At 45.6% G+C, this 27,811-nt stretch overlaps 1 protein-coding gene across 5 annotated transcripts in view; it reads left to right on the plus strand.

The window, feature by feature from the left end:
• ENPP6 (ectonucleotide pyrophosphatase/phosphodiesterase 6) overlaps positions 1-27,811 on the plus strand; it is a 96,919-nt gene that overhangs the window by 54,225 nt on the left and 14,883 nt on the right. For 4 of the 5 annotated variants that reach the window (XM_067722029.1, XM_067722030.1, XM_067722031.1 and 1 more), the window contains exons 3-6: positions 10,551-10,662; positions 15,188-15,329; positions 16,491-16,670; positions 19,210-19,347. In XM_067722029.1, the coding sequence (XP_067578130.1) occupies positions 10,551-10,662; positions 15,188-15,329; positions 16,491-16,670; positions 19,210-19,347 (572 nt within the window). Of the gene's footprint in view, positions 1-10,550; positions 10,663-15,187; positions 15,330-16,490; positions 16,671-19,209; positions 19,348-22,116; positions 22,344-27,811 lie in introns of those variants that run through there. The other variant, XM_067722032.1, reaches the window with a different exon arrangement.

The following is a 27,811-nucleotide window of genomic DNA, read 5'->3' on the forward strand; positions in this document are numbered from 1 at the left end:
AAGGCACTGATGTAAGCCTGCTGTGAAGGGCCGCGAAAGCTGTTCGTTGTGCCCGGATGCTGTGTCCGCGGGGGCGTGGCTCACACTATAGTCGTCATAGATTTGCATATTTATTTTGACAATATGTTGGTCTGTGACAGTCATGTTGCTATGACAAAATAGATATATTAAAATAATTGTCTAGCAGATATAAGTTAAGTGTTTTGAAGAAGAAGTGACTTAAAATTTTTTTTTGGCACAGAGATGCATGGGCTTAGTGGCGCTCCTCTTTGGTTGTGCTTTAAGTTCCCTCCAGCTCAGGATATATTTATTAGGTTGCTGAGGTGGGACTGTCCAGCAGGAAGGCAGACTCTAGACAGAGATAAGACGAGGACCTGAACAGTGAGCCCTAATTAAGGGCAATTCCCTTTCAAGTTCCCTGGGAACAATGAGGAAATAAGATGCAGGAAAGCCTAAGCCTGCCCTTGAAGCGCCGGTGAAACCAAAATCTTACTGCCAGCTTCCTGGTTGGTCTTTGAAACTGCAAAAGCCAGGCCACTGCCTTTGTTTCCCCACAGACCCCTATGCAGAGATTCAGGAATCCCTGCTTTCCTCAGGCACCGGTGGGCTGACCTGAAGGACCCCAGTTGCCCAGATCCGCACTCGCTGGGAGGCCATGAAAGTGGCCTGGAGGCGACAGCCCGAGGGGCTGAGCAGTGCGCCTAGGTTCACAGACTGAGCCCACGGTGGGTCCAGAAAGGGGCCCACAGGCTCCTGATTAAAGAAATAGCTCGTGGGATCCACACAACACACCCCTTCCAGCCTGATGATTTCCATCAGGTAAAGACTAAGGAAAACAAAACGAAGCCCCCAGACGAATTCTTCCAGGAATAACGAGCCTTGCCGTCTCTAAATATACCACTTTCACTAATTCCTTGTTCCATCGTGGCATCTGTCATTGCTTGCTGGCTGTTTCCTTTGCCAGTCATTTTTATTCATTCTGGGTTTTAAGATTAGAGGTCTGGTGACTGTTTTTGCCTTGGGAGATTTCACCTGGGAGAGACCATTCAGGACAGAGAGCACAGAATGGCTGCACTTGCCTCAGTTTTTGTGAACTTGGGTACCGGTCTCTCCCTTCTCAGGGCCACGTGAAGGTATGTAGCTTCGATCCAAATTAATTGTGTCTGCAGTGTCAGGGCATCTCTGCTGGGCTGAGACACAACCTTTTCACTCCTCTGGCTGGCTGACTGCGTATCTGAAGAGACAGGAAGCACTAATGCTCCGTTGGCTCTGCAGCGAAGGTTTTCCCTCTCTCCGCTCAGCTTATAGAGCCTCAGCTGGGGAACAACCCTGAGAATAAATGACAACTGTCAGTCATATCTTACCTGCAGCTGCCTGCACCACTCTAAGCCCTGCTGCTTTCTGAACTTTACAGTTCCCTTAGAGTAGCAGCACTAATGCCTAGTTTCCTGGTTCAGGGTCTTCAAACTGTAAGGATTTCCAAGAGCAAGATTAATTTTAAGGGAATCTGTTTTAAGATCATCAACGTTCATATATATTGCAAAAATCGTCCTGATTAAAAACATGTCCTTTTCCTACTTTATATAAGAAAGGAGTACCCCTCAGCAGTCAAGACTTACTAAGGTGCATTGCCTCCGTATAGAAAAGCCTCCAGGGCCAGACAAAGAAACAGTTTGAAATGTTGGTGTAGGTGTACAGAAAAGAATGCATCTAGTGACAAAATAACAAAACGTAAAAATAGTCAAGTATTTACCCATGCTCTCTTTTAAATTATTTAAGAAAAACCCAATTGAGTTGTCAGCTGAAACACTATTTAAACATTTATGATGATAGATCACTATGTGAATGTTGGCATTCAAAGAAGCCATTCAAAGAATTAAATGACAGACTAGTTCTATTTCCATCTACTTATTTATGTAAACAACTTTCTTATCACTTAGATTTAACAAATAGGAATAGAATGGATTCTGAACTTGTCTCATTCTAGAGATCAATCATATTCATCCATGGATATACAAACTGATTTTTTTTTTTTTTTTTTTTGCGGCACATGGGCCTTTCACTGTTGTGGCCTCTCCCGCTGCGGAGCACAGGCTCTGGACGCGCAGGCTCAGCAGCCATGGCTCACGGGCCCAGCCGCTCCACGTCATGTGGGATCCTCCCGGACCGGGGCACAAACCCGTGTCCCCCGCATTGGCAGGCGGACTCTCAACAACTGTGCCACCAGGGAAGCCTACCAACTGACTTTTAAAAACATCCTATTCCTTTCATTATGAGACACATTTCCAATAAAATGTAACTTTTTATTTTAAAAGATCATTTATTGAAATTTGGGGTTCCACTGGTACAATGACAGGCAAAGCTACTTTGAAACAACTCTTCTCGCCAGCAACAACTGAAAACGCTGCTGGACTCTGTGTGTGCGTGTGTGTGTGTGTGCGCGCATGCACGCGCACACAGTGTGACGGATCAGAGACAGACTAAGACCTAGAGAACAAGGTGTATCTGGAAATTGGCACCATGTCTCCCCTGCATTTAAACACTGATCGCAGAAACAGCAGCTGGGAGACTAAGAAACTGAACTGAGGTTTTGACAGAATCACAGGATGGGGGAAATGACAAAAATTGGAGTTCATGGGCCACCAAGCAGAAGAGATCTAGTAAACATCCTAGACTTTCAGTTGGGACAATAAAGGACAATGCCTTTGGAGTAAGAAGGAGCTAGAAGTAAACTAGGGGTGAAACCCTCTGGAGGACTGAAGCCTTCATAAAACCCAAGCTGAGCTTTGAGTCATCTTAATCCCTGACTAACTCCACTCTGGGTTAAGATGGTCTGCCTGTAGCCTAGGTGCCCTTCATAAGCAAAAGCCTGCGCTCTCTAGAAAAAGATAACAACATATGGAGTGTCAAATGATATCTACAGTTTTTTGTATACAATATGCAGCATTCCCAGAATATGGGAAAACAAGTCCTGACTGGAAACTCAGGAGAAATAAACAGGCAAGTCTTGACTGAAAAATCAAGAGAAAAACAGTAGACAATAGACTCAAACCCACTGGTCCAGATACCGATATGACTTTAAAGAGAGCTATGATAAAAGAACTAAATGACAAAATGGAGACCTGCAGTAGTAAACTAGAATCTTTTTTAAAAGGTGAACTCTATAACTGAAGACAGCTCTCCGGCTTAAATAGGCAAAAAGATGAAAAAGGCAGAAAAGAATGTTCGAGACACATGGGACATAGTGAAAAGGCCACAGAAGGATTAGAGAGAGAAGATGAGACACAAGTAATATTTGAGAGATAAAGTTTGAGAACTTTCTGAAACAGACAAGAAATAGCAAATCATAGACTCAAGAAGTGCTGTGAAATCCATTAATTTCAGAACTGCTGATACCACAGAAATGAAAAAAACTTAAAAGCAGCAATAGAAAATTGTTCAAAGAAGCAGTGATAAGACTGACAGCTGACTTTCCAACAGAAATACTGGAATCCAGAAAGACAATAGAACGATATCCCCAAATGATAAAAGAAAAATAATGATCAGTTCTATATCCAGTGAAAATATCCCTCAAAAATGAAGGCAAGGGACTTCCCAGGTGGTTCAGTGGTTAAGACTCCGTGCTCCCAATGCAGGGGGCCTGGGTTCAATTCCTGGTCAGGGAAATAGATCCTGTGTGCCACAACTGAGACCCAGCATAGCCAAATAAATAAAAAAATTTTTTTTTAAAGGAAGGCAATATAATGACTTTTTCTAGAGACACAACAGTGAGAGAATTTATTGCCAGCACGTTTAGAGTGGAGGAAATGCTAAATTCTTAAGGTGGAAGGAAAACTGTCACAAATGGAAGCACAGAGATGGAGGAAGGGATGAAGAGCTACAGAAAGGGTAAACGTGTAGGAAAAACTAAGCTAATAATAATAGTAGTAATAATAATTTTTAGATTAAAAACCCATATGGAATGGAAATACATGACAACAGAAGCACAGAAGGTAGGAGAAATGTAAAATTCAAAGTTAAAGTGTTTAAATGTCTTTGCATTGCCTGGGAAGTTGTGGGAGTGCAAATTTATATTAGATTTCGATTGACCAATATTTCAATTTTTAAAAATCATCTCTAGGGCACTATTCCAGAAAGAGATTAATTAAAATATACAAATAGCAAGGTGATAGAGGAGAGGAAAAGGAGCAATAATAATCATACATACATAATCCAAAAGGAATTAAGAAAGGAGAGAAAAAGTGTCAAATGTGTAATGAATACAAGACATGTATTTAGGTGGCTGATTTAAACATAAAAATTTCCTTAAGTACATTGCAAGTCAACGTTTATTGTTTTTTACTAATATTTCATTAAATACTCCAATTAATCTGAATGAGTCTATTTATATAAAGTTCAAAAGCAGGTAAAACTAATCTACAGTGTTAGAATAGTGTTTACACTTGGAAGAACAGTGACTAAAAGGGGGCACGAGAAGGTGCCTGTATGTGAAGGTTATGTTCTGTTTCCTGATCTGGGTGCCGGCTACACAGCTGCATTTACTTTGTCAGGATGAACAGTACACTTATCATTTATTCACTTTGTATGTATCTATGTTAAACTTTAATAGAAATTCACATTTAAAACAACTATCAGACTGGATAAGAGCAAAAACTAATATATGCTGCTTATAAAAGGTGTACATTAAATGTAAGTATGCAGAAAAGTTGAAAGTAATAGCATTTTTAAAAGACATAGCACACACTCACCAAAGGAGAGCTGGTGCAGCTATAAGATCAGTCGGTGCAGACTCTAAGCTTAGACTATTTTTAAGGTAAAGAAAGACAGTTCACGTTGATACAAAGTTCAATCTCCCAAGAAGTTGTAATAATTCTAAATTTTCATGCTCCTAATTACACAATCTCAAAATAAATAAAGCAAATATTGATAAAACCAAAAGGAGAAATGGGTAAATTCACAATGATAATAAGTTCTAAGATATCTTTCTCAGTAACTGATAATATAAGAAAATAAAATATAGAAGGATACAGAAAATTTATGAAGCATAATTAACATATTTACCTAATTGATATTACTAGAACACTGTACCCAGCTACCACTAAGTATACATTATTCTCAAGTACACATGGAACATTTGTCAAAAATGACCATATTTTAGCCATAAAGCATTTCTCAACAAATTGGAACTGTATGAAATCATACAGAATGTGTTCTCCGACTACAGTGTAATTAAAGTATAATCAATAATAAAAAGAAAAATTTCAATTCTATATACTTGGAAAATAACCAGGGACTTCTAAATAACTCATGGTTCAAAGAAGAAGTAACTATGGGTATTTGGATTGTGGGATGCAAGTAAAGTCATTCTTAAATGGAAATTAATAGTTATACATCCAAGTGATGACAAGGGTGGAGTAACAAAGTCTCATATCGTGCCAGGAGGAGCAAATTAATATAGCAACTTTGAAAACCTATTTGGCATTATCTGATAAAGGTGAACATACGCATACCCCAAATCTAGCAATTCTACTCCTACACATATTACAACAGAAATGCATACCTAAGTGCATCAAAGAACATGTACAAGAATGTTTATATTAGCATTATTCATAATTTTTAAAAACTGGATATTCATACAATAGAACTTTTGTGTCTTAATGGGTATATTAGAAGGAAGTTGGAAGTTATCACTAAAAATATGTTTTTGGTTTCTTATTACAAAAATAACAGATATTTATTTTAGGAAAGTTAGTTCAATTCAATAAGGAATAATAAGAATATAAAAGTCAGCTATGATCCTTCTGTATCAGTTATGAACTATCTACTGCAAGTTTTAGAAAACCTAGCCAACAGTGACTAAACATATAGGAATTTATTTGTATCACATAAGAAGTATGTACTTTATGTGGTTCAGCTGTTTAACAATGTCATTTTAAAAACCTAGGCTCTTTTGATCCTTCTGCTCTATATTAGCATATTAACTTTTTCCCTTCATGCTTGTTGACTCATGGTTTCAGAATGGTTGCTGCCGGTCCAGGGATCATGTCCTTACAACCTACATTCCAAACTGCAGAAGAAGAAAAGAGGTAGCGCTAGCAACTCATGTTAATTTTTTCATATCAAAGCAAAGCCTCCCACTTGAAGCATCTCAGCAGATCTCAATGCCAGTAGTGAGTCACATGACCATTCCTACCCCCAAGGGACCCTGGGCAGATGAGAAAGCTTTCCTCTTTCTTTAGTAAGGGATGGAAAGGAAGAAAGAAGTTCAGAATGGCTTCAGTTTAGCCGAAAAAAGTCTACCAAGGCAGCCACACAAATCTCACCCTGTCATATTTTGTTATATTCACTTCCACTCTTTCTTAGACATAAATACGCTTTTTTAAAAAAATAAATTTATTTATTTATTTTTGTCTGCATTGGGTCTTCATTGCACACAGGCTTTCTCTAGTTGCAGTGAGCGGGGCCTACTCTTCGTTGCAGTGTGTGGGCTTCTCACTGCAGTGGTTTCTCTTGCTGCGGAGCACCAGCTCTAGGCACGCGGGCTTCAGTAGTTGTGGTGCACGGGCTTAGTTGCTCCATGACATGTGGGATCTTCCCGGACCGGGGCTCGAACCCATGTCCCTTGCATTGGCAGATGGATTCTTAACCACTGCACCACCAGGGAAGCCCTAAATATGCTTTAAGTATTTACAAAAATGAGATCATCCTTCACAAACTATTTACTAGCCTTTTTTCACTTAAAATAGTATGGCAGTAAATACAAATGGCATAATAATTGTATATGCCTGCATGGTATTTCATTATTTGGATGTGCTGTAATTTAACCATACCTTTATTACCAAATGTTTAAATTGCTTCTTAATTTTATATTCTAAATAATATTGTAAAAAAGGTGCTTGTATATACAAATTTATTTTCTTAGAATATGTCCTCTGAAGTGGTTTCCAAGGAAAAGCATGTATACAATAAAAATTATATAAATATTGCCAAACATTGCCACTCTGGAGGAGAGTGACCCAGAAACCCACTCCTAGCTGTGTGCCTCATATTGGTGTTTTTCAAACACTGGTCTTGATTCATAACGGACAGTGACATCAGTTTGTGGATTGTTAACCAGTGTTTTAAAAAACCCACCTAAAACAGAATAGAATAGAATAAAGTATTAGCATGCTTTGCTCATATTTTAGTGAAACTTCTGTTTCCTCTGTGAGAGTGTGTGTCCTGTACTGTGTCATGAAGCAAAATGAGTATTTTGCCAAGGGTTGCAGACAAAATTTTTTTTAAATGTTCCCATAGAGAAACACTCATGCATGCCTCCTGATTTCCCCCACTCATTTAAAATTTCTGTTTGTTGTTAACTGCCTTGATAAGAAGTTCTATAACAGTAACAGATTATAGCGGTGACGGCAGCGCTCCTGATTTGCTTCGGACCTAAATGAAAATGTGTCCCATGAAGTTTTTTTTTTTAAGATTTATTTATTATTTATTTATTTATTTTATTTAGTTTTGGCTGCATATGGTCTTAGTTGCAGCACGCAGGATCTTCGTTGAGGCATGTGGGATCTTTCGTTGTGGTGCCCGGGCTTCTCTCTAGTTGTGGCGTGTGGGTTTTCTCTTCTCTAGTTGTGGCTCACGGGCTCCAGGGTGCGTGGGTTCTGTAGTTGTGGCGCGCGGGTTCTAGTTGAGGCGTGTGAGCTCAGTAGTTGTGGCACGCGGGCTTAGTTGCCCCGCGGCATGCGGGATCTTAGCTCCCTGACCAGGGATTGAACCTGCGTCTCCTGCACTGTAAGGCATATTCCTTACCACTGGACCTCCAGGGAAGTCCCCCCATGAAATTTTGAAATGTAGAATTTTCACTGTTAATAACTAGTCTGTCAGTGAAGTTTTCATTTCCTCTTTACATCGTTTCATAAAGGTTTTCTTTTTTATTTATAAGGAGTTGGATTTATTTTTAGTTAACTGTTATAATTAATTTATAGTTTTATTACCTGTGGTCAGATAATATGCATTGTGCTGTATAATTTCTACTTTTTTGGAAGTTAATGCGATTTTCTTTGTGGATGAGGATATGATGAGTTTCTCCAACTTTTGTGTTTTTATAACAATTCCATTCTTATAAGAATTCTTTAATAATAATTATGTATATTTGTGTATATTTATGGTATATAAATACTCATTTACATTCTAAACTATTAATGTGGATTTGTAGCTGTTTCAGGCTTTTGAGACCATAATCAACTTGAATACTATTGAGAGAGCTGATTTTTTGGTTTACTTTTGGGGGGGTTTATTTGGTCTATTCTTTTATATCTAACCTTGCTGTGTCATTTTACCTAACCTGTAAATTTTAAAAATAGTTTATAGTTACTTCATGTTGACATTCTTGTAGAGTGTAACCCATTCACATTTATTTTGAATATATTTGATTTTCTCTTTTATTATGCTTTCAATATTAGGGCTTCCTAGATATTTCCTTTTTTTTTTCTTTTCGTGTACTTTGATATTTGATTAATTTTGTATGCTTCTTTTTCTTCCTTTAGTGATTTGGAAGTTATGCATACAACTTTCTTCTGTATATTCCAAACTTTTAAATCAATGTCTAGAATGAACACTATATATTGACCATCCCTTCCCTCCAGCAACAATGAAAATGCTTTTCCTTTCCTTTTTGGTTAAATAATTGGGAACTTTAGATCCAGGTTATTACATTAAACATTTTTTTAAAATATGCACCTTATTTTTCAATAAAATATTTTCACATAACTACATTAATATTACTAATACTTAACTATATTTTGTGATTTCATCGTTTACTCCTATTTATTTTAAAACCCTATCTTATTCGTTCTTGGGTTCTTTTATTTTGACTTATTTCTCGATTAGCTTGAGTAAATCTTAATAGTATGGAAAAATGTCTGTCTGTCCTTAATGTCCATAATGTCTGTCCTTGCATGTCTGAATTCGTCAGATACTGTTTTAAAAGAATACCTAACGTTTTGGAGTCAGATAAAACCAGATTCAAATGTCAGCTCTTCCTCTTTATTGCCCTGAGACAATGGGGAAGTCTCTTCACCTTTTTTTTCTTTCTTTTTTTTTTTTTTGTGGTACGCGGGTCTCTCACTGTTGTGGCCTCTCCCGTTGCGGAGCACAGGCTCCGGACGCGCAGGCTCAGCGGCCATGGCTCACGGGCCCAGCCGCTCTGCGGCATGTGGGATCTTCCCGGACCGGGGCATGAACCCGTGTCCCCTGCATCGGCAGGTGGACTCCCAACCACTGGGCCACCAGGGAAGCCCCCTCTTCACCTTTTTGACTCAGTTCCTCCTGTATAAAATGAAGGCACCATCAGCTATTTTATAGGATTCGTAAGGATCATACCAAGTGTAAGTGGGAATCATTTTCTCTGGGCTACAAAAAAGCTCACCATCTGGCCTCCAGACCCCCTTGCCTGGGAACGTTACCGTGCTTGCTGTTCTACACACACACCTTATTGTTCCTCACTTTGAACTTTGCTTCCGCTGCTCTCTTTGCTTGGACGTCCCTTTCTTCCCACTTCTAACCCCAACGCATGGGCCAGACACAGTCTGTAAGACTGAGTCCAACACGGGGATTTGAGGAAAGCTTCCAGAAGGAAATAATATCTGCATTAAATGTGCCTCGTCTGAGTCCCCTCACCACCCAGTAAATGTGCACTTCACTTTAGACTTCAACTATTACACTGTTTGCACGGAATCCTCCTCCTACTAGGCTAGATTCTGGGATGCCACAGGATGGAGCAAACACAATTAGAATTAAATACACCACTATGTCTGAACGTAGTGACTAGTTCATAGTAGGTACCCAGTAAATACACCCAACTAACAAACTGAGACTGGCACGTTCCTCTCCTGCCCTATTTTCTGATAAGGAGGTTGGATGTCTCTTCCTCGGGGCAACCATTTCAACTTGTTCAGGGGCCTGGGGCAGAAAAGCTGAAGCCACAGCAGCTCCCAACATCTGAATACTTTCATTCTTTTACTTCATTTTGGGAGAGGTAAGGGGACGGCTCAGGGCCCTTGCTTTAACTCAGTGATTTTTAGACTTGCCCATCAGTGCAGTACTTCTGAGTCCAGCTAGACTAGTGAAGTCTTTATTTTCTTATTCCCAGGCTAATCAGATATTAACCTCATACTTGGTTCTAGAATAGGCAAAGGTGCACTAGAAGAATTAGTAGTTATAAAAAATCTATAGAAAAAAGTTTCAATTGAGACATTCTGTGTACTAATTAATTTTTGTTATTGTTGTTTCAAATTGGGAAAGACAACCATTAACCAATTTTTGCCAGTCCCTGTCATGAGACACCAGTGCTGTATAGGAAAGACGTTTAAGAGCCTCTGCTCCAGTTAAACAAAATTAGAATTAAATACACCACTTATCAATAATACATTCTTTTATTTCATGAAAAGGAACAAAAATTTTTGTTTTGACTAATGGTATTTGCTTCCTAAAATAGGCTCATCACCCTACCTTGATTATTGAAGAAAGTAACCATTTACTGTCTTTTTCCTTCTTAGGCTGTGAGGTTGAGATTCTTGGTGTCAGACCTACTTACTGCCTAGAATATAAAAATGTCCCAACGGATATCAATTTTGCCAATGCAGTCAGCGATGCTCTTGACTTCTTCAAGTAAGTGTCCCAAATTCTTAGCCATGCCACTGTTCTTCCTGTTTCCAGGACCAATAATGAATGCTAAAGTGGATTAAGAAGGCTTGGTATAGGTGAAGTATGTCTCAGAGAGGTAGTGAGCCTCTCACATGGTGATTGCTACCCTCTAGTAGAGGATGATTGTGTGTTGAGTAATTTTAGGTAGGGGCACCCTTTGGAAACGTTGAATTGAGAGCAAGGAAGTCCCCAGGGGTTTAGGACTTTCTTCTTTGTGTTGATGGAAAATAGAGAAGCAATGTGAATGTCAGCATTTCTCTAGTCATGATATAGTGAATGCCTGACTCTCCAAAGATATAAGTTTTTGACAAAAGAAGGAAGATCTTTGGTGGAATAAGTTTGGAAAAATTGCCTACTCTGCCATCTTCTTGGAAATGTACAAAGCCTATTAGCATATTAGTACATAGAACCTTTTTTTTTTTCTCTTCCACATGGAACTATCACACCCAGTTTGAAAAATGCAGAAATCAGTAATGGTCTGAATAGCACATGAGTGTGTCAGGGAAACTGACTTATTTCTAAGTTTTCAATTTTTTTAAAAAAATGTATGTATTTATTTATTTTTGGCTGGGTTGGGTCTTCGTTGCTGCGTGCGGGCTTTCTCTAGTTGCGGCGAGAGGGGGCTATTCTTTGTTGCGGTGCACAGGCTTCTCATTGCGGTGGCTTCTCTTGTTGTGGAGCATGGGCTCTAGGCACGCAGACTTCAGTAATTGTGGCACACGGGCTCAGTAGTTGTGGCTCGCGGGCTCTAGACTGCAGCCTCAGTAGTTGTGGCGCACAGGCTTAGTTGCTCTGCGGCATGTGGGATCTTCCCGTACCAGGGCTCAAACCCGTGACCCCTGCATTGGCGGGCAGATTCTTAACCCCTGCGCCACCAGGGAAGTCCCTCAATTTTTTTTTTTTAACACTCAGCAGCTTCAACCATTCCTTTAACCATTCTCTCTCCCTAATTCTCTCCAACCCACTTCAGTAAGGAAAATTGATGTGACATTGTGAACTCTTTACATTGAAAAGAAATCTGGACAGGATCCTAAGGTGATGGGAGATCTGGGTGTCCCTGAAATCCAGGGTTGGGGGCCCCTTGCAGCTCTCAGGTAATTGGGCCGATGGCCACATGTCCTTCTGGCATGGTTCCTGGGCTGAAAGCTATAAATAGCCAATAACAGATCTGCAGGCGTTTCCACCCGTCACTCCTCACCCAACCGCTCCATTACAAATGAGCTGACCAGTGATGGAGACCAGATCCATGTGGAAAACAGCTGGCCACCAAGAATTTGTCAGCTAAACTCCAACAGGCAAGAGCTCTTAGCCCTTGAAGACTCAGGTCCCTCATGAATCAACGAGCTCCAACATAGAAGTCTTTCACAAAAGGCATATGTATAAATCCCCGAATCTCAACCATCACAACTCCAGTGTTCCTGGCATCTGGGGTTGACAGCTTCCTGACACAAAGCCATCAGGTGAATCTGTGAGACTTACTAGCTTTCTGATCGCACGGAGATTTATGAATATGGCAAATAGCCTTAAAGAAACCAGCCCAGTGGCTGCTGTATTAAGGTGAAGTGTCTAAACTGTAGTGACCTGAAAGCATTTCACTGAGCTTTAGTGCAACCAGTAAACCTTGTGAAATTTTTTCCACATACAAGCCCCACCCTGCAAGTGTACACACCTAAACATAGGATGTTCTGTGTGAGCCAGCGCATCTGGGATGCTACAGGCACAAGTACAAAAGGCAGCTCAGTGCGGAGACATATCCGAGGGCATGATTTTGTGGAAAGTTCCATTATGTTCCAACGTGGTGGAGGAAATGCTATCAGTCCATCAGTGTAATGAACATGGGCCTCAAAGGAGTTTAGGGATATGTATGAAAATGCCGTTCCCAAGTTAGAGCTTTTCCCTACTGCCTACACACGTGTGGAACCGTGAGTGACTTTTTGTTCTCTGCTGTCTGTAGATGCAGGGGGCATTTGTATTAGTCATTCATACACTAGCGAGTATAAATGATGATAATATTATTTGTGAGAAGCAAGCAAATAATAACTTACCCCAATCCCCATTGTGGAGGAGGGGGGACGTGGTATTTGTTAAAGAAGGGCCAGTCTGTTTTGTTCTAAAAAGAGAAAAGCACACTTGACTAGCAATTTCCCTTAACTGGAAACCAGCATATCCTCCAAACTGTGAATGAAGTACACCTCAGGGTACGAGAACATCACAGATCATTAAAAGGTGCGCCCTCTTGGCAAGTATGACCATGGTGAAGGAAGACGCCAGGCTGAACATTCTCTGGAACCGACCCCCGTGTAGTGAATGGAGTCGGTGTGGACATTCAAAAGCCCGGGCTGGTGGAGTCAAGTGTTCTGACCCTGGACGTGGGAAGTTCACATTTCCAGTCCTAGCCATGTCTCAGAGGTCCGTGAGGCCTAGAATCCTTTTTGGCCTATTTCCTCATCTGCAAATGCTTTTCTCTAGGGACACTTTTCATCTCAGATCCAGAATCTGGAGGCACATCCAAGCCACAGACATAGAGCTCATGCCGAGAAATGAAAGGGACTCAGTTTCACGGCTACCTTTGCCTTGTCTCACGCCTCACTTTCTTGGGGTTGGTGGGATTCTTATAGCAGAGTAAGAACCACTTCCACATGGTCATTTGGGTAGCAGAATGTTTCCCCATTGGTGCGGGCTGTTGCATTCTCTCAGAGTATCTGGGTCAGGGTGTTGGAGCTCCACCTGGGTCTCAGTGCTGGCTCCACTTCTCACGAGCTGTGTGACGTGGGCAACAGTACTGAACTCTCTGTTTAACGTATTCCTGCCTGATAGGGTTGCTGTGAGGATGAATTATGATAATGTATGAAAAGCCCTCAACGTAGTGCCTGACCTAGAATAACTATGATTTATTGAGCACTTACTATTATTATACCTTCAACTGACAGTTACAGAGCTCCTACTGTGTGCCAGACCCTAGGCTGAGCTGAGACACAGTGGAGAGTGAATGCATCCCAGGGTGAAAAACCCCGCAGTTTAGAGGGGAGGGAAGGACACATAAATGGGCAATTACAGCACAGTGTGAAAAATCACAACCCAGAGATGAACCAGGAAAGCCGTGGGAGTGCCCAGGAGGGCCACCCAACTGAGCCTGGGCATCAGGGATGCTTCCTGGAAGAAGCACCATCTTCCTGAGACCGGAAGGATGGGCGGGGTTGTGCAAACCACGCTCTGGAACCACTGTGAGGTTCTTTTTCCTCTTCTGTGGATTGCAAGGCCCAAGGCACCACAGGCGCTAAGGATACACGTTCTCTCCTTCCAAGTGTCGGGGGAGACCACACCAGGAGAGACCAGGCCGCCTCACTTGTGTGTTTGTTTAAATAGAGTTTTTCAAGAGAAATAAGGCAGTCCGCCAAGAGGATTAGTTATTAACCCTTAAAGTCCACACAAAGGAGTTAGCCTTCATTCCTTTTCCACTGCTTCCTCTTCTGCCAGTCGCTGTTACTGCTGCCCGCACCATCACCGTCATCAGCATCACTGCTCTGTTCAGGTGCTTTGGGGACGTTGTGGGCAGGGCAGTCACAGCGGGAAGCTGTGCGCTGTGTGGAGGAGGGGGTACATCGCACAGTGTTTTCTCCCCCCACCCGACTCCCTCAGCCTCCTACTCCAGGTTTGTCACTAGTTCCCACTCAGTCTCAGCTTCGCACGGAGGGTTAAATAGTTGGATTTTTACCACCAGTACTCTGGCCGAGGGGGGCGTTTTTCCAGGATGCAGAAAGTGTGGTCAGTGCTAGAATTCACCCTGTGCCCGCCCTGGAGCTGACCCTTCCTGGGTCCCCAGAGATGTCAGGCCCTGAACACAAACACAAACCTGTCTGCCTCCTGCCAGGTTGCCTGGTAAAGCTTGTTCTTATTCTTGCAGGTCAGTGAAACCTACAGTCTAGTGTTTTATTTAGAGGCTCCCTCGAAGACCAGCAATAATGGAGGAGACTTTTTTTTTTAACATTTTTATGGGAGAATAATTGTTTTACAACGGTGTGTCAGTTTCTGCTGTATAACAAAGTGAATCAGCTATACATATACATACATCCCCATATCCCCTCCCTCCTGTGTCTCCCTCCCACCCCTGTATCCGAGGAGACGTTTTCTGAATGATGGCTTCTCTTTTCTCTGAGCTTCTGGTGACAGCTCGTGGTGAGGGGAGTTATCAGAACTGTCCCCTGCCTGTTGCGAGTCCTCTTCCAACTCCTGGGTCATGCTGAGCTGAGAGGGGAGGTGACCCATAAGCATGCTCTCTGACTTTTGTCACCAGGGTGCCCGGGACTGGCACCTTCTCCAAGGTTCTCTCTCCCTTGGAGAACCCCCTTGTTCTTTTTAAGGTATCGCTGTGCCTGGACCACAGGGCACGGGCTGGAGGATGCCCATGCCTCCGCCAGGAGTGCCGGGTGGGAGGGGGGAAAGCTGGCAGGGCCTCTCTCAGCTCTCACCCTTCCCGCCCCCTCCCCAGGAGCGGCCAGGCGGACCTGGTGGCCATCTACTACGAGCGCATCGATGTGGAAGGCCACCACTATGGGCCCTCGTCGCCACAGAGGAAAGAAGCCCTGAGGGCCGTGGACACCGTCCTGAAGTACATGACCACGTGGATCCAGGTGACCGAGAACCAGGACCACTGGGCTAACCTTCCCTCTGTCCCTCTTCTTCTGTCTCCTTGACTGTCACACCCCTCGACATCTTCCTTCTTATTGCTGAGAGCTCACTGGGCCAGCTCAAGGGTCTGAGGGGTCTCGTTTCTTCACGCAACGCCTCCCCAGGTACCACGACCTCCCTTGTCTTACAGCCAGGCCAGTGGCACTGAAATGACCCAGATCTGCCTTACCGCCTGGCTCAGCTGGCGAGATGGCCTGACGCTTCACCAAACCATTCAGTCTGGTAACCAGATTGGTGTGGGTGCGGAACCCAGGCCTGGGTTCTCTCCCTGATTCTGCCACACCCTTACTGAATGACTTTTAGCAAAGTATTATTTTTAAACTTAAAAAATTTTATTTTTTATTGAAGTATAGTTGATTTACAATGTTGTGTTAGTGTGTTAGTTTCAGGTGTACAGCAAAGTGATTCAGATATATATAGAGAGAGATAGAGAAAGATAGATAAATAGACTATATATGGTTCTTTTCCGTTATAGGCTATTACAAGGTATTGAATACAGTTCCCTGTGCCATACAGTAGGTCCTTGTTGTTTTTTATATAAGTAGTGTGTATATGTTAATCCCAAACTCCTAATTTATCCCTCTCCAGCCACTTTCCCTTCGGTAACCATAAGTTTGTTTTCTGTCTGTGAGTCTATTTCTGTCTTTTAAATAAGTTCATTTGTATCATTTTTTTAAATCCCATGTATAAGTGATATCATATGATATTTGTCTTTGTCTGACTTAAAATATTATGTTTTTAAACTTTTGTGGGGTTAATTTTTCACACGTGTAAAACGGGCGAGTGATATTTGTATTCCCACACAAGTTGGTTGAAAGACCCAAAGAGGATGAAAACAGAAAGGCTATCTTAAAAGGCTGGAGCCTCGTACGTATTATGTTCAGCGCTAATCGGACGGGGACTGGCTCTCTCGTTCCCTCCCTGCAGCACTTCTGCTATGATTTTGAACCGTGTCTTATAGGGCAGACAAGCAGATGATTAAATTCAGAACTGGGGAAGAAGGCTTTCTCCTATAACTTGTAGTTGAAAACACCTCTTTGCCAGACAGCTGGTGTAAGAGGGTCCCCCTCTGGGCGCCGTCCTGACTGCCTGTCTCCCCACAGGAGCGCGAGCTGCAGGACGACCTCAACGTCATCATCTTCTCAGATCACGGGATGACTGACATTTTCTGGATGGACAAAGTGATTGAGCTGGATAAGTACATCAGCCTCCATGACCTGCAGCAGGTGAAGGACCGAGGGCCGGTTGTGAGCCTGTGGCCGGCGCCCGGGAAGCATTCTGAGGCAAGACGGGGGGGAAGGGTGGTGGGGGGACGGGGGGGGGGAAGGGTGGTGGGGGGACGGGGGCAGAGCGCACTCTCAGAGGCCATGACTCTGCGCTGAGTCTGTGTGTAGCTTTAAGGCGGAGGCACAGGGCAGCCTCGGGAGCCGGGACTCCGGTGGCAGATGACCCACCTGACCCCTTCCTCGCCGAGTGACCTCGGTCCAGTGCTTCATCCTCCCGTGTCTTCTATTCTCTGAAGCGGGCACTGAACGTCAGTGGGCACGAAACGAGACGAGGGTGTGCAGTGCCCAGCACGTGGCGCGGGGCCGGTTCGCTCTTGGCCAAAATGCACCACTTCTCCTGCACAGCTGGGGACAGCGGAAGCCTGCACAGAAGGCCCTTCTCTGGAGAAAGCCGCCAGTCTGACCTGTTCTCAGCAGGGACTGGAGAGAAGAAGGCTACGGACGAGCACAGGTTGAGGCCGCGTGTGCCGTGGGTCGGCCCCTTAGCCCGGAGTCACGCGGCCGGCCGGGGTTCAGACCCCCTCACTCAGCAGCCGAGCAGCTCCCTAAGCGGCCCTCCTGCCGCCTCTCCACTGCGTGTGCTGACTGACGACACTGTAGCTGCCCTCCTGGGCGGCCGTGAAGCACGGGAAGCAGCTGGGCCCGCTGCAGGGACGATGTGTGTGTCGCCTACGGCGATTACCACCATCCGAGGGGGCGTCCCCACAAGGCCGTGGCGGAGTTCCCACGGCGTGCAGATGGCGTGGGGCAGGGCTCTCGGGGACTTGGCACGCTCTATGACAAGGCCCCTGCTTACCCCTCCCTCCAAACTATCTTTCCCTCCGAGTGGCGGGTAAACCACGCTTTGAAGGTGAAGGAGCGAGTGGCCCCGCCAGCTGACTGCTTTGGCCCGTGTGGCCTGGGCGTCTCCCAGCACAGGCTCTGGGCCTCTCTCCCCTGGGGGAGGCCTCCACCGCTGCCAGGGGCGGCGCATCGGCAGGGAGATGGGAATCAGCCTCGGCTGGGCCGGCTGCCTGCCCTGCTTCCCCACGGCAGGTGTAGGCTGGGGTTCGGCCCTTTTGGCCCAGACAGAGATCTTCCTCCCAGCCCTGACCGCTCCCTCCCACATGAGAGTCCGAGATCTGTGTGTCTGGGGTTGAGGAACTCGGTGCCCGCAGTGCGGCTTCTCCCCAGCCTCGTCCCTTTCCCCCGACGGGTGCCCCCTTTTCTCAGGCTCCACGGTCAGCAAGTGGAGGTGCTGAATATGTTTGCACAGGCTTCTCGTGAACTCCTTAAATATGAAACTGGGAAGAATATTTTACACGTTGGCAGGTCCCACAGTAAATGGCTTCTTGCAAAGAAGTTCTGTTTTCCTGGCAAGGAACGTCATCTGTTATCTCCTATCTGGCACCTAGGGACATGCCGTCTCCAGGATGCTAGAGCATCAACAGCTCACGAGCTGGGAAGAGCTTCTTTCTTCCAATGTGGTGTGTACATCAGGCAGTGCAAGCTGCCTAAAGCAGTTGGTAGATTATTCAGAACTGGGGCTATGTTTGGGTGACACTTTGTCATGTGATGGACACAACAGTTTGTGAGGCCCGTTATGTGTCATCAGAGTTTTCACTTATGCAAAATCTTTCTGGTGATGCCCCCTACTTTTCTTAAGAATTATGGATTTTCTTAAGTAGGAAATCATAACTCCTGGGGCCAGTAGAAACTCTCTACTAAACAGCCTAAAGGCTAATTATTTTCCAGAGTTGAATTGATAAACTCAATTTTATATTCAGTTCTACCCAGGAATATATGCCAGCTTTGGCTAAGGGCCAACAAATCAACACCAGCCGGTTGATTTTAATTCTAGCCATAAAGATTTAAGCTGCTGCTAAATATTGGAAAGAGGTACAGGGTTTACATCTTCATCGGAAAATTAGCAGTGTAATTAATGGCAAACAGTCACTAGTATTTTAAAATCAGGCGTAGGGCTTCCCTGGTGGCGTAGCGGTTAAGAATCCGCCTGCCAACGCAGGGGACACGGGTTCGAGCCCTGGTCTGGGAAGATCCCACGTGCCGCGGAGCAACTAAGCCTGTGGGCCACAACTACTGAGCCTGCGCTCTGGAGCGTGCCAGCCACAACTACTGAAGCCTGCGTGCCACAACTACTGAAGCCCACGCGCCTAGAGCCCGTGCTCCGCAACAAGAGAAGCCACTGCAACGAAGAATAGCTCCCGCTCGCCGCAACTAGAGAAAAGCCCACGCCCAGCAACAAAGACCCAACGCAGCCAAAGATAAATAAAAATAAAATAAATAAATTTATTTAAAAAAATCAGGTGCAGATAGGACATGCTGTAGGTCTAGTCAAAGAATAAATGCTTTTCTTTGATCTTGGTGGTGTTTAACATCAGGCAGACCAACTTCTCATTCACCTTTTTATTTTACTGTAGTATTTTTGACATAAATAAGTTTTTATAAAGTCCTTCCTCTCCTCCAGGTCCAATAAATATTCACATACATTTAAGAGAGAGAATGCAAAACTGGTCACTCTTGGTTATCTTTGCAGATATATAACAAATTGAGAACAGTGGAGCACATGACTGTCTACAAGAAGGAGGCCATCCCGAGCAGGTTCTACTACAAGAAGGGGAAATTTGTCTCTCCTTTGACCTTAGTGGCCGATGAAGGATGGTTCATAACTGAGGTAAATATAAAACATATGACAAGATATTCATTATACAAATTCTATCAAAAGGCCAAAGGTAAACAATTATTTACCTTTTCCACCTGAAAAATTTCGTTTTTGCTTACGTCTCATTTGTTGTATTATTTCCTTCTTTAGAGAATCCAAAGGCTTGGTCAGGTGACTCTGTAGACGCAAACTGGAGACTCCGACCCAGAGCCATGGTTTAGACTTCATGGCTCCAGACTTGCTGTATTTTAACAAATGGGCCTTAACTCAATTACCCAGGCTTACAGTGTAACCTATTCAGTTTAAAGTGGAACACTTACTGTGAACCAAAGCAATTGCTTTAGGGCAGCGAAAAGCCAAGAGAGGCTCGGCTTTGCTTTCACCTTAAAGGGAAATGATTGGCAGACAAAAGTCCACAGGTCCAGGTCTCTGGTTTGCCAACTTGATTTTACAGAGCTTATCTTGCATTTTGGGCCCAAACCCTAATTGCCTGGTGCCCGGGTGATTTCAGCAGCTTCCTCCTTGCCCACCTGGACTCCAAGCTCACTAGGCCCTTGCATCAGCTTCTGATACCCGGCCAGCTGGTAAGGCACCCCAAAGGGGAATCCGCAGTCACATCCTGTTTAGAGTCAGTTCCCAGACAGGGCCTGGATCACTGTCAGTATGAGTATGAAGCTGGGTTACAAACTGACCAGACTACAGGCTAAAAGAGAGTAGCAGGTGTTGGTACATGAGAGTTGTTGGTTGAGGCCAACAAAGTACAGTCAAATTCGAGGTTGCGCATCTGTAGATTCAACCAACTCTGATCAGAAATATTCAGGGGAAAAAAATCCAGGAATTTCCAAAAAGCAAAACTTGAATATGCTGGATGTTGGCAACCATTTACATCACATTTTCATTGTATTTACAACTATTTACAAAGCATTTCATTGTATTAGGTATCATAAGTAATCCAGAGATGATTTAAAATATACAGGAGGATGTGTGTAGTTATATGCAAATACTGTGCTGTTTTGTATAAGGGACTTGAGCATCTACAGATTTTGGTGTCCGAGGGGATCCTGGAAACAATCCCCTGTGGATACCGAGGGACGACTGTATAAGGCCTAAGAGTGGTATTTAATCTGCCAGAGTGAGGGCAGGTGGCGATCGGCAGAAATACCGATCAGGCAAAAGGAGTGGACATCTAGCGACCCAGGTGTGGAAAACGGGGATTCCCTGACGTAAACTTCAGTCGTTCGGGAGGACTGAGCTGTTCCTGTGTGCTCTCAGACCAGAGAAGCAGCTGGTCACTGAGGAAACAAAGCAGAACTGGTCAGAAATGTCAGCTGCGCTGTCCGCGGCCAAGCTGGGTCCTCCTGATCAGCAGACTTCGGCTTCCTACGCCATGTGATTTTGGAAGTTTCCAAGAAGGTCCCTCTGCCCCCTAGCGCTCTCTCCTCTAAGCGCACTAACGCTTCTGGTCACTTTATCACACCGTTTGAAGTTCACCAGGAGTGAGGTTATACAGCATTTTCATCTCCAGTGGTTTTCTTAGGACTTTGCACTGAACACACGTGCAGTCAGGTGGGCCACCTGACTGGGTGCCTCTTCAATTTTATTCCATAAAGCCAACTTCCCCAGCCGCACAAAAGGGCTTACATTTTGCAACTTGTTCCATTTAGAATATTCTGGTAAAATTGTTTTAAGTTTTTAAAAGCAAATCGATGCTGAGGGTTAATCCACGGTTAACTGTCACTCATTTCTCTGTAGGACTATGTGCCTCTATTGTTTACTTTCTCACATTTAGCTGAAATCAACCACACTGAGAGGCTGGTCCATGGCAGGGAGGGAGATTATAAGAGTACAGAGGTGATTTGAGATAATTTATGGAAAAACTGGCTTACATAGGGAGAGTGGCAAAGCCAGAGGGTGTCATGAAGACAGTGGACAACTCACGAGGAGCCATCTCAATTCCTCCAGGAGGGGTGGACAGTCACCAGGGAAGTTGCTCCAGCCGTCAGTGCTGTCAGAGAAGGTTCAGTCTGGAAGTACCTGAACTGTCAATACAGTATCTTGGCATTAGCACATCTAGCAAGATGATGCACATTTTCCCAATGAGTGATTAAAACACAGTGATGGGGAAACTTGGGGTATCAGTCAAGATGCTCTTGGTTATAAGTCATACACCACTTGAATAAATGGGTTAAATAATAAAGATTCATTATCCCACATAACTAGAAGTTTAGAGGGAAGAAGTTCCAGGTGGTTCATCCAGCAACTCGATATCAAGGCCCTGAGTCAGTTCTCCTGCAGTTCTTTTGGCTTTCCCTTCAGAGCACAAGATAACTGCTGTAGCTCCAAGCATCCCATCCTTCAGTTCATCCCAAAGCAGGAAAGCAGGGATGTGGCTTCTTCTTGTACATCTCATACTTTTATTAGGGAGCAAAATATATATCCCACCTTGAATTAAGTGTCTCCTGCTTACTGTTTCTGCATTGTGGACGTTATCCCAATTTTACTGAGTTAAGCGAGGCTCAGAGTTTTAAATGTCTTGACTAAGGTCCCAGAGCTAGGAGTGACAAAGAATTACAACCCAGATGTAACCGTTAAGCACGAAGTCCATCCAGTTCTCCAAAGAGCCTTCAAATCTTCCACTAAAATGTTCAAGGTATTTCTGATTTCGTGGATTGGAATTATGGACTTACCCTTCTGATTCCTAGTGGGGTCTGGAGATAAGTCTCAGCTCCTTCACAAAAGTTCTAACGTTGGCATTCATTTTTTTCTTGCTTTTGTCACAAGGCAAAAAAACTCTTCCTAACCAGCCCTCTCCTTTCCTCTCACCAACATGGGAGATTTGCACATACTTGAACCAGAATTTTCTTATTTGTGAAAATGATTTTTCTAATGCAAGACTCAAGCGTCGGGTGTCAAGTGGTTGGATCCCAACGTACTTCATGCTCTCCTGACCTGCTCTCCACACCTGTACTCAGTGGGTTCTGGTACCATCAATAGCCCAATAAACCGTCAGTAGAACCCAGAGTGCCTTCTCCTTCCTGACTCCCGCCTGTTTTTTAAGCCCAACTCAAATACCATCTCTTCCATGAAATACCCAGCTCTTCCCTAATTTCCTCCATCTTGGAATCTCACAAAACCCTGAATCACTCCCCAGGTGCTGCACTTGTCTGTCTGCTTTTGAACTCTTCCTTCCTGGGGTGGAAGCTCCCTGAGGGCAGGTCTGTGGCATCTTGACCTTCGTTTTCCTCTGTGGAGCCTAGTACACGGCAGAAACTCGGTACATGTTTGTGATATATGAATTAAGAGATGAATTCATAAATATTGAGACAGTTGGTTCTTGATTACTCGTTGACAGGTTGTTTATTTTGTAGGTTAGTAAATCAGTGACCAAGTAGACAGAGGGGAAAGCTGAGTCAGGCCTTTAACTTTGGCTAATTATTGGTAGCCCTAGAAGAGATTTCAACAGGTAAAAAGGTGTTGAAACCACTAATGGCAATTGTCCTAGCTTCCGTTAGCCCACAGCTGGAGCCCAAGGGCGGACGGATACATCAGCTCTCCCCAGGCCCTACTCAGCTCCAGGGGCTAATTCCTGCGGCCTCTCCTGAACAGTGTCCACTTCATGCCACTGTGCTCAAAAAGTCAGCCAGTTGCAGCCGGAAGCTGGTGAAAGACTGTGAGACAGGGCGCTTCATCGTTGATCTTCTGGGCTCTCGTCTGAGTGGAGGGAAATGCGGCAAATTCAGGCCCAAGCTTCCAAGGGAGGCCCGAATTTGTCTCCAGAGGAAAGATTTACTTTGAAAATTGGCAAAGGATATGAAATGCCGGGCTCAATTCTAAGGCCTGGGGTTGAATGGCAGTTAGGCCCGAACCCAAAATATTTGGGGAAATCAAGACAAGCTGGAGAATGTGGCTTCTGAGTTTTAGTGGCAGCTGGAGCAGTTTCGTCCAGGCGCAAGTAATGGAGCTTCAGGAAGCTGGTGTTGGGGGCTGGAAGCTGCTTGCTTTCTGGGGGTGACTAGGGTCATTGGTATGCACTGTCGGAGAGCACACGGACACCCTCCTCACTGTTGGCCCGCTTCAGTAAACATGGTCCGGGGGAGAAAAGAATAAAAGAAAGCCCATCGGGCTTCCCTGGTGGCACAGTGGTTGAGAGTCTGCCTGCCGATGCAGGGGACACGGGTTCGTGCCCCGGTCCGGGAGGATCCCACATGCCGCGGAGCGGCTGGGCCCATGAGCTATGGCCGCTGAGCCTGTACTCCGCAACCGGGAGGATACCACAGTGAGAGGCCCGCGTACCGCAAAAAAAAAAAAGGAAAAAAAAAAAAAAGGAAAGCCCATCCGCTCAGTGCTCCCCTCCAACACCTCCCTCCACTCCAAGGGATTCTGCTGCCCTTGGTCCCTGCTGATTTTGCTGTCTGGCATTTTCCATTTCCAGAATTAGGCTGCGTGTGGCAGCAGGCTTGCCAGGGTCAGACCGGGGCCTGAGGCCTGAGCAATTAAATTCCGTTCTAGAAAGAGGCAGCCTTCTAAGACGGAGAAAGAGAAACTGTTGGGGGACAAGTCTTTGCAGTGGTGCATGGCAGACACACATCTGAAGGTTCATGACCACCATTCCTGGGGGGCTCCAAGGAGTCATCCCCACAGGAAGCCTCTCGGGAGGAGGGTTTAAAATGACGATGCCACAAAACCAGAGACACGGTGCTTTGTAATAGACGCCTAGCTCGACCTTAACCCTAGCAGCAAAAGCCCAGAGCCAGGCGGACTGCGCTCCCTTCCGCAAGAGTTCTAATCGAAGCCACTTCTGATACATCCCTGGGTGCCTTTTCCAGGCTAAGATGATGTGCGTTTATTGCAACGTGGAGGGCGTGGGAAGTCGCTATTATAACCCTGTCCTAGGGGAATAACGTAGATTTCATTTGTATTAGGCCCCTCACACACCTTAGACAGGTGTTCACATTTTATTTATTGCTTTTAATCGGACCAGATTTCAACTTTGTTCCCCAGTGCCCTAGAGGTGGGGTGAGAGGCCTCATCAAGAGAGGAGGAGGGGGCCCTCGGGTCCCTGACCCTACTCCTCAACAGGAAGTACTCTTTTAGTGGCTGACACGAGGGGTGATGGTCAAAATGTTTAACCAACTGTGAACCTGGCGCCGGCCAATGAGCCTCGATGGCAGGTGGGAAAAGCCGGTCGGCCGCCCAGGTTCCTCTTTGGAAAGCAGCCTGTGTGAGCGATTCCATGCTGGACTCTGCGCCTGCCGCGGGGAGGCCCTGTGCTGTCTCTGGCAGGGAGGCCCTGCGCTGCTCTGTGGGACCCCACGAAGGGGCCTGAGGCACAGCCTCTGACCTCAGCGTGGTAACCCAGCATAACGCGAAGCGTTCTCAGGAAACGACGGATACTCACTGAACACGGCACGGGACAGACGCCAGGTGAATGACTGCCAGCGGTTTCCAGGCCAGACGATGCATCCCAGTCACCTGGGGGACGATGATTAAATAGACAAGAGTTCCTGCCTTACGGACCTGCTGAATCCAAATACCCAAAGTGGGAGCCGGGATAAGCTCAGGGCACTGTGTGCACAGCCAGGCTTGGGATCCAGCAGTGTAGACGGTGAGTTTCAAGGGGGAAGACTGGAGAGCAGGTCACCCAGATGGAGCAGGGGGACCCAGACAAGACCCCGAACGGTGCCTCTGGCCTGGGAGGGAACCCACGAAGAACGGATTACCACCTCCTTGGCTGCCCCAAGAGAAGTCACTTTGGGTGCAAGGCAAGACCGGGAGTCTAGATGTTTTCCTGGAGCTGGAAAACATTTCCTGCGCCCTCAGGAGTATTCTTCTCTGTGGCTTAGTAACCATTTTCTGATCTACGCCGAGGGGAAATCAGAAGGAGGCGGTGAGAAATATACGTGCTAATATATTCCCCAAATGCAACAGTACAAAGCAAGTAAATGACCAGACATTTTATCGAAGCAAGTGCCTTGGCCACGTGCAGACAGACAGTAATGACTACAGACTGTTCAGGCCACCCTCTGCTTCTTCCCAGCCTTCCAACCCCGCTTCCACCCCGATCCTCGTTCCCAGCGCCACCCCCATTTCTGACTGTGCCACTGAGACATTGCAGCTCAGCAGCAGAAAGGAATCCCAGAATGGCAAGTCAAAGAGACAGGTCCAGGCAGTGGTTGAACCAACTTCATTAACTGGTTTGCTGATTTGGGGGTAAACAGTGAATGCTACTTTTTTTTTTTTTTAATGCCAAGGATGAATGAGACAAAGATCGAGTCTAGAAACCACAAGTCTTATCTCCTAAGTAATCTGGCTTCCCCAGTTCAGCAGGCTTCTGGTAGACATTTCATGGTGAGCTGGTAGTGGAGTGAGGCATTAAAATACAACGCAGGCACCAAATAAAAGAACCCGAGTCTATAAACGTAATAACAACCATTCCTCACAGTGTTCCTCCTGTGAACTCTTTCTGGGTCCTTCCTGTTGGAAACGACGAACTAGTTTAGGGGCTCATGAAGGGGGGCGTCCCGGCACTGCTGTCCACCCATGTACAGAGGAGAGGTCCCGGAAGGTACTGGAAGGTGCTGAACAAATGGACTTGGTGAGGATTTTATTTGAATTGACAAGAGAGTGTTCATTACAGAGCGACCAACTTGCCCCGGTTCGCCTAGGCCTGTCCTGGTTTTAAAACAGGAAGTTTTGCATCCCTGGACCCCCTCAGTCCCCGACAAACCGCGACAGTCGGTCACCCTGTCGGACTGGCACAGCCTCGGGTAGACACCGCCTCACTCCTCCCGACAGCCTCGCGGTGCTTTCTTCTCACGCTCTCCCCACGTGCGGTCACTACACAAGGTCCCCTGGCCTCGCAGGGCCTCCTCTGTGTCAGCCCTTCCGCCACTCAGAGCTCCCTGGGGGCCGCTACTGCGGAGCCGCAGGGCTGCCTGCGCTCTGCGCTAGAGCCTTCTGGTGGCCTCCTCACTCTCTCTCTCTCATACACACAGACACACACACAGACTCACGCTCACACACACAGACACACACACACGCTCACACACAGACACACAGAGACTCACGCTCACACACACAGAGATGCTCACACACACAGACTCACGCTCACACACACGCTCACACACAGACTCACGCTCACACACAGACTCACACACACACTCACGCTCACACACACAGACGCTCACACACACACACGCTCACACGCTCACACACACACTCACGCTCTCACACACAGACGCTCACACATGCTCACACTCAGACTCACGCTCACACACACACAGACTCACGCTCACACAGACTCACGCTCACACAGAGACTCACGCTCACACACACAGACACACGCTCACACACAGACCCCTCTACCCTTGCTCTCCTGCAGGGTTCGGGCACCTCCCCGGGATGTCACTAGGCAGTGCTGTGTGGCAGCCCCTGGGCCTGGTAGGGTCAGGAGGGGTGAGGCTCAGCCAGTAGCTTGAGGACCCCCTGTCTGGGGACTGAGGTCTGGGGCGCTTCACCCACAGGGCTGCCCCTGTGTGGTATGTGTCGCACGGCTGCACAGGTCTGCGCTGGGATGCTAATGTGGGGATACAGAGCCCAGTGAAATGGTGAAAGCCACTGGGAGAGGACGAGGAAGGAAATCATCCCTGCACCTTCTTGAGGTTAATTACATGATGTCATTTGATTATGTCATGTAATCCGTTCAATCACTTCGCTTCTCACATAACCAGCCAGTTTACTATTACTTTTTAAAATCAGTAAGAATAGTTGTTTCACTGGAGCAACCTGTCGTGTTAATAAGAACTGGTGGATTGACCTGTGATCAGACCGATCCCCAGTTACCTTCAGGGCTGAGATTTTTTGTTGCTGTATGTTTGTGGTTGTAGAATTAAGCTGGAATTTTAAAATCAGGCAATCAGTCCTCATCTCTCTTCCACCTGTCCCTTGGTCATGGGACACATATGTCCCATGGGGTTCATGATTAGTGACATCACCAGTGGTATGTTCTACCTAGTTCTTCAGGAATCACTAAAGACTGGGGCGGGGGGAGCAGCGTGTGATATTAGAGAACGAAGCTAAATTGGGATGTGTTGTGAGCTCACCACAGACAAAGAACAAGAAACAGTATAAGTCAGAAATGCAGTATGTTAATAAATATATTCCCATTGAAAACTACAAGCTACAGCTGGAGAAGGCGGGATAGGGGATGATGGCAATTCAGGAAACAGAGAGTCAATGAAACAGTGTGATTTGGAAAGCGGTAATGCCAGGGAGTGATTTATGGGGTGAGACTGGATGGGTGTGCAATGCGATGTGACAGCTAAATAAGCAAAGGAGGGTTCGACCCTGCCGCACAGGACCCGAGCGCCTCGCCCCGCAGCCAGTGGCATCTGCTGACCGTCCCCAGCCATTTATCGAGCACCTACTGTGTTTCGGGCTTAGCGCACAGCCGGGTTATCCTCCAGAATCTCTGTGA

Source organism: Pseudorca crassidens, chromosome 21 (assembly GCF_039906515.1).
Source record: "Pseudorca crassidens isolate mPseCra1 chromosome 21, mPseCra1.hap1, whole genome shotgun sequence".
Lineage (NCBI taxonomy): Eukaryota > Metazoa > Chordata > Mammalia > Artiodactyla > Delphinidae > Pseudorca > Pseudorca crassidens.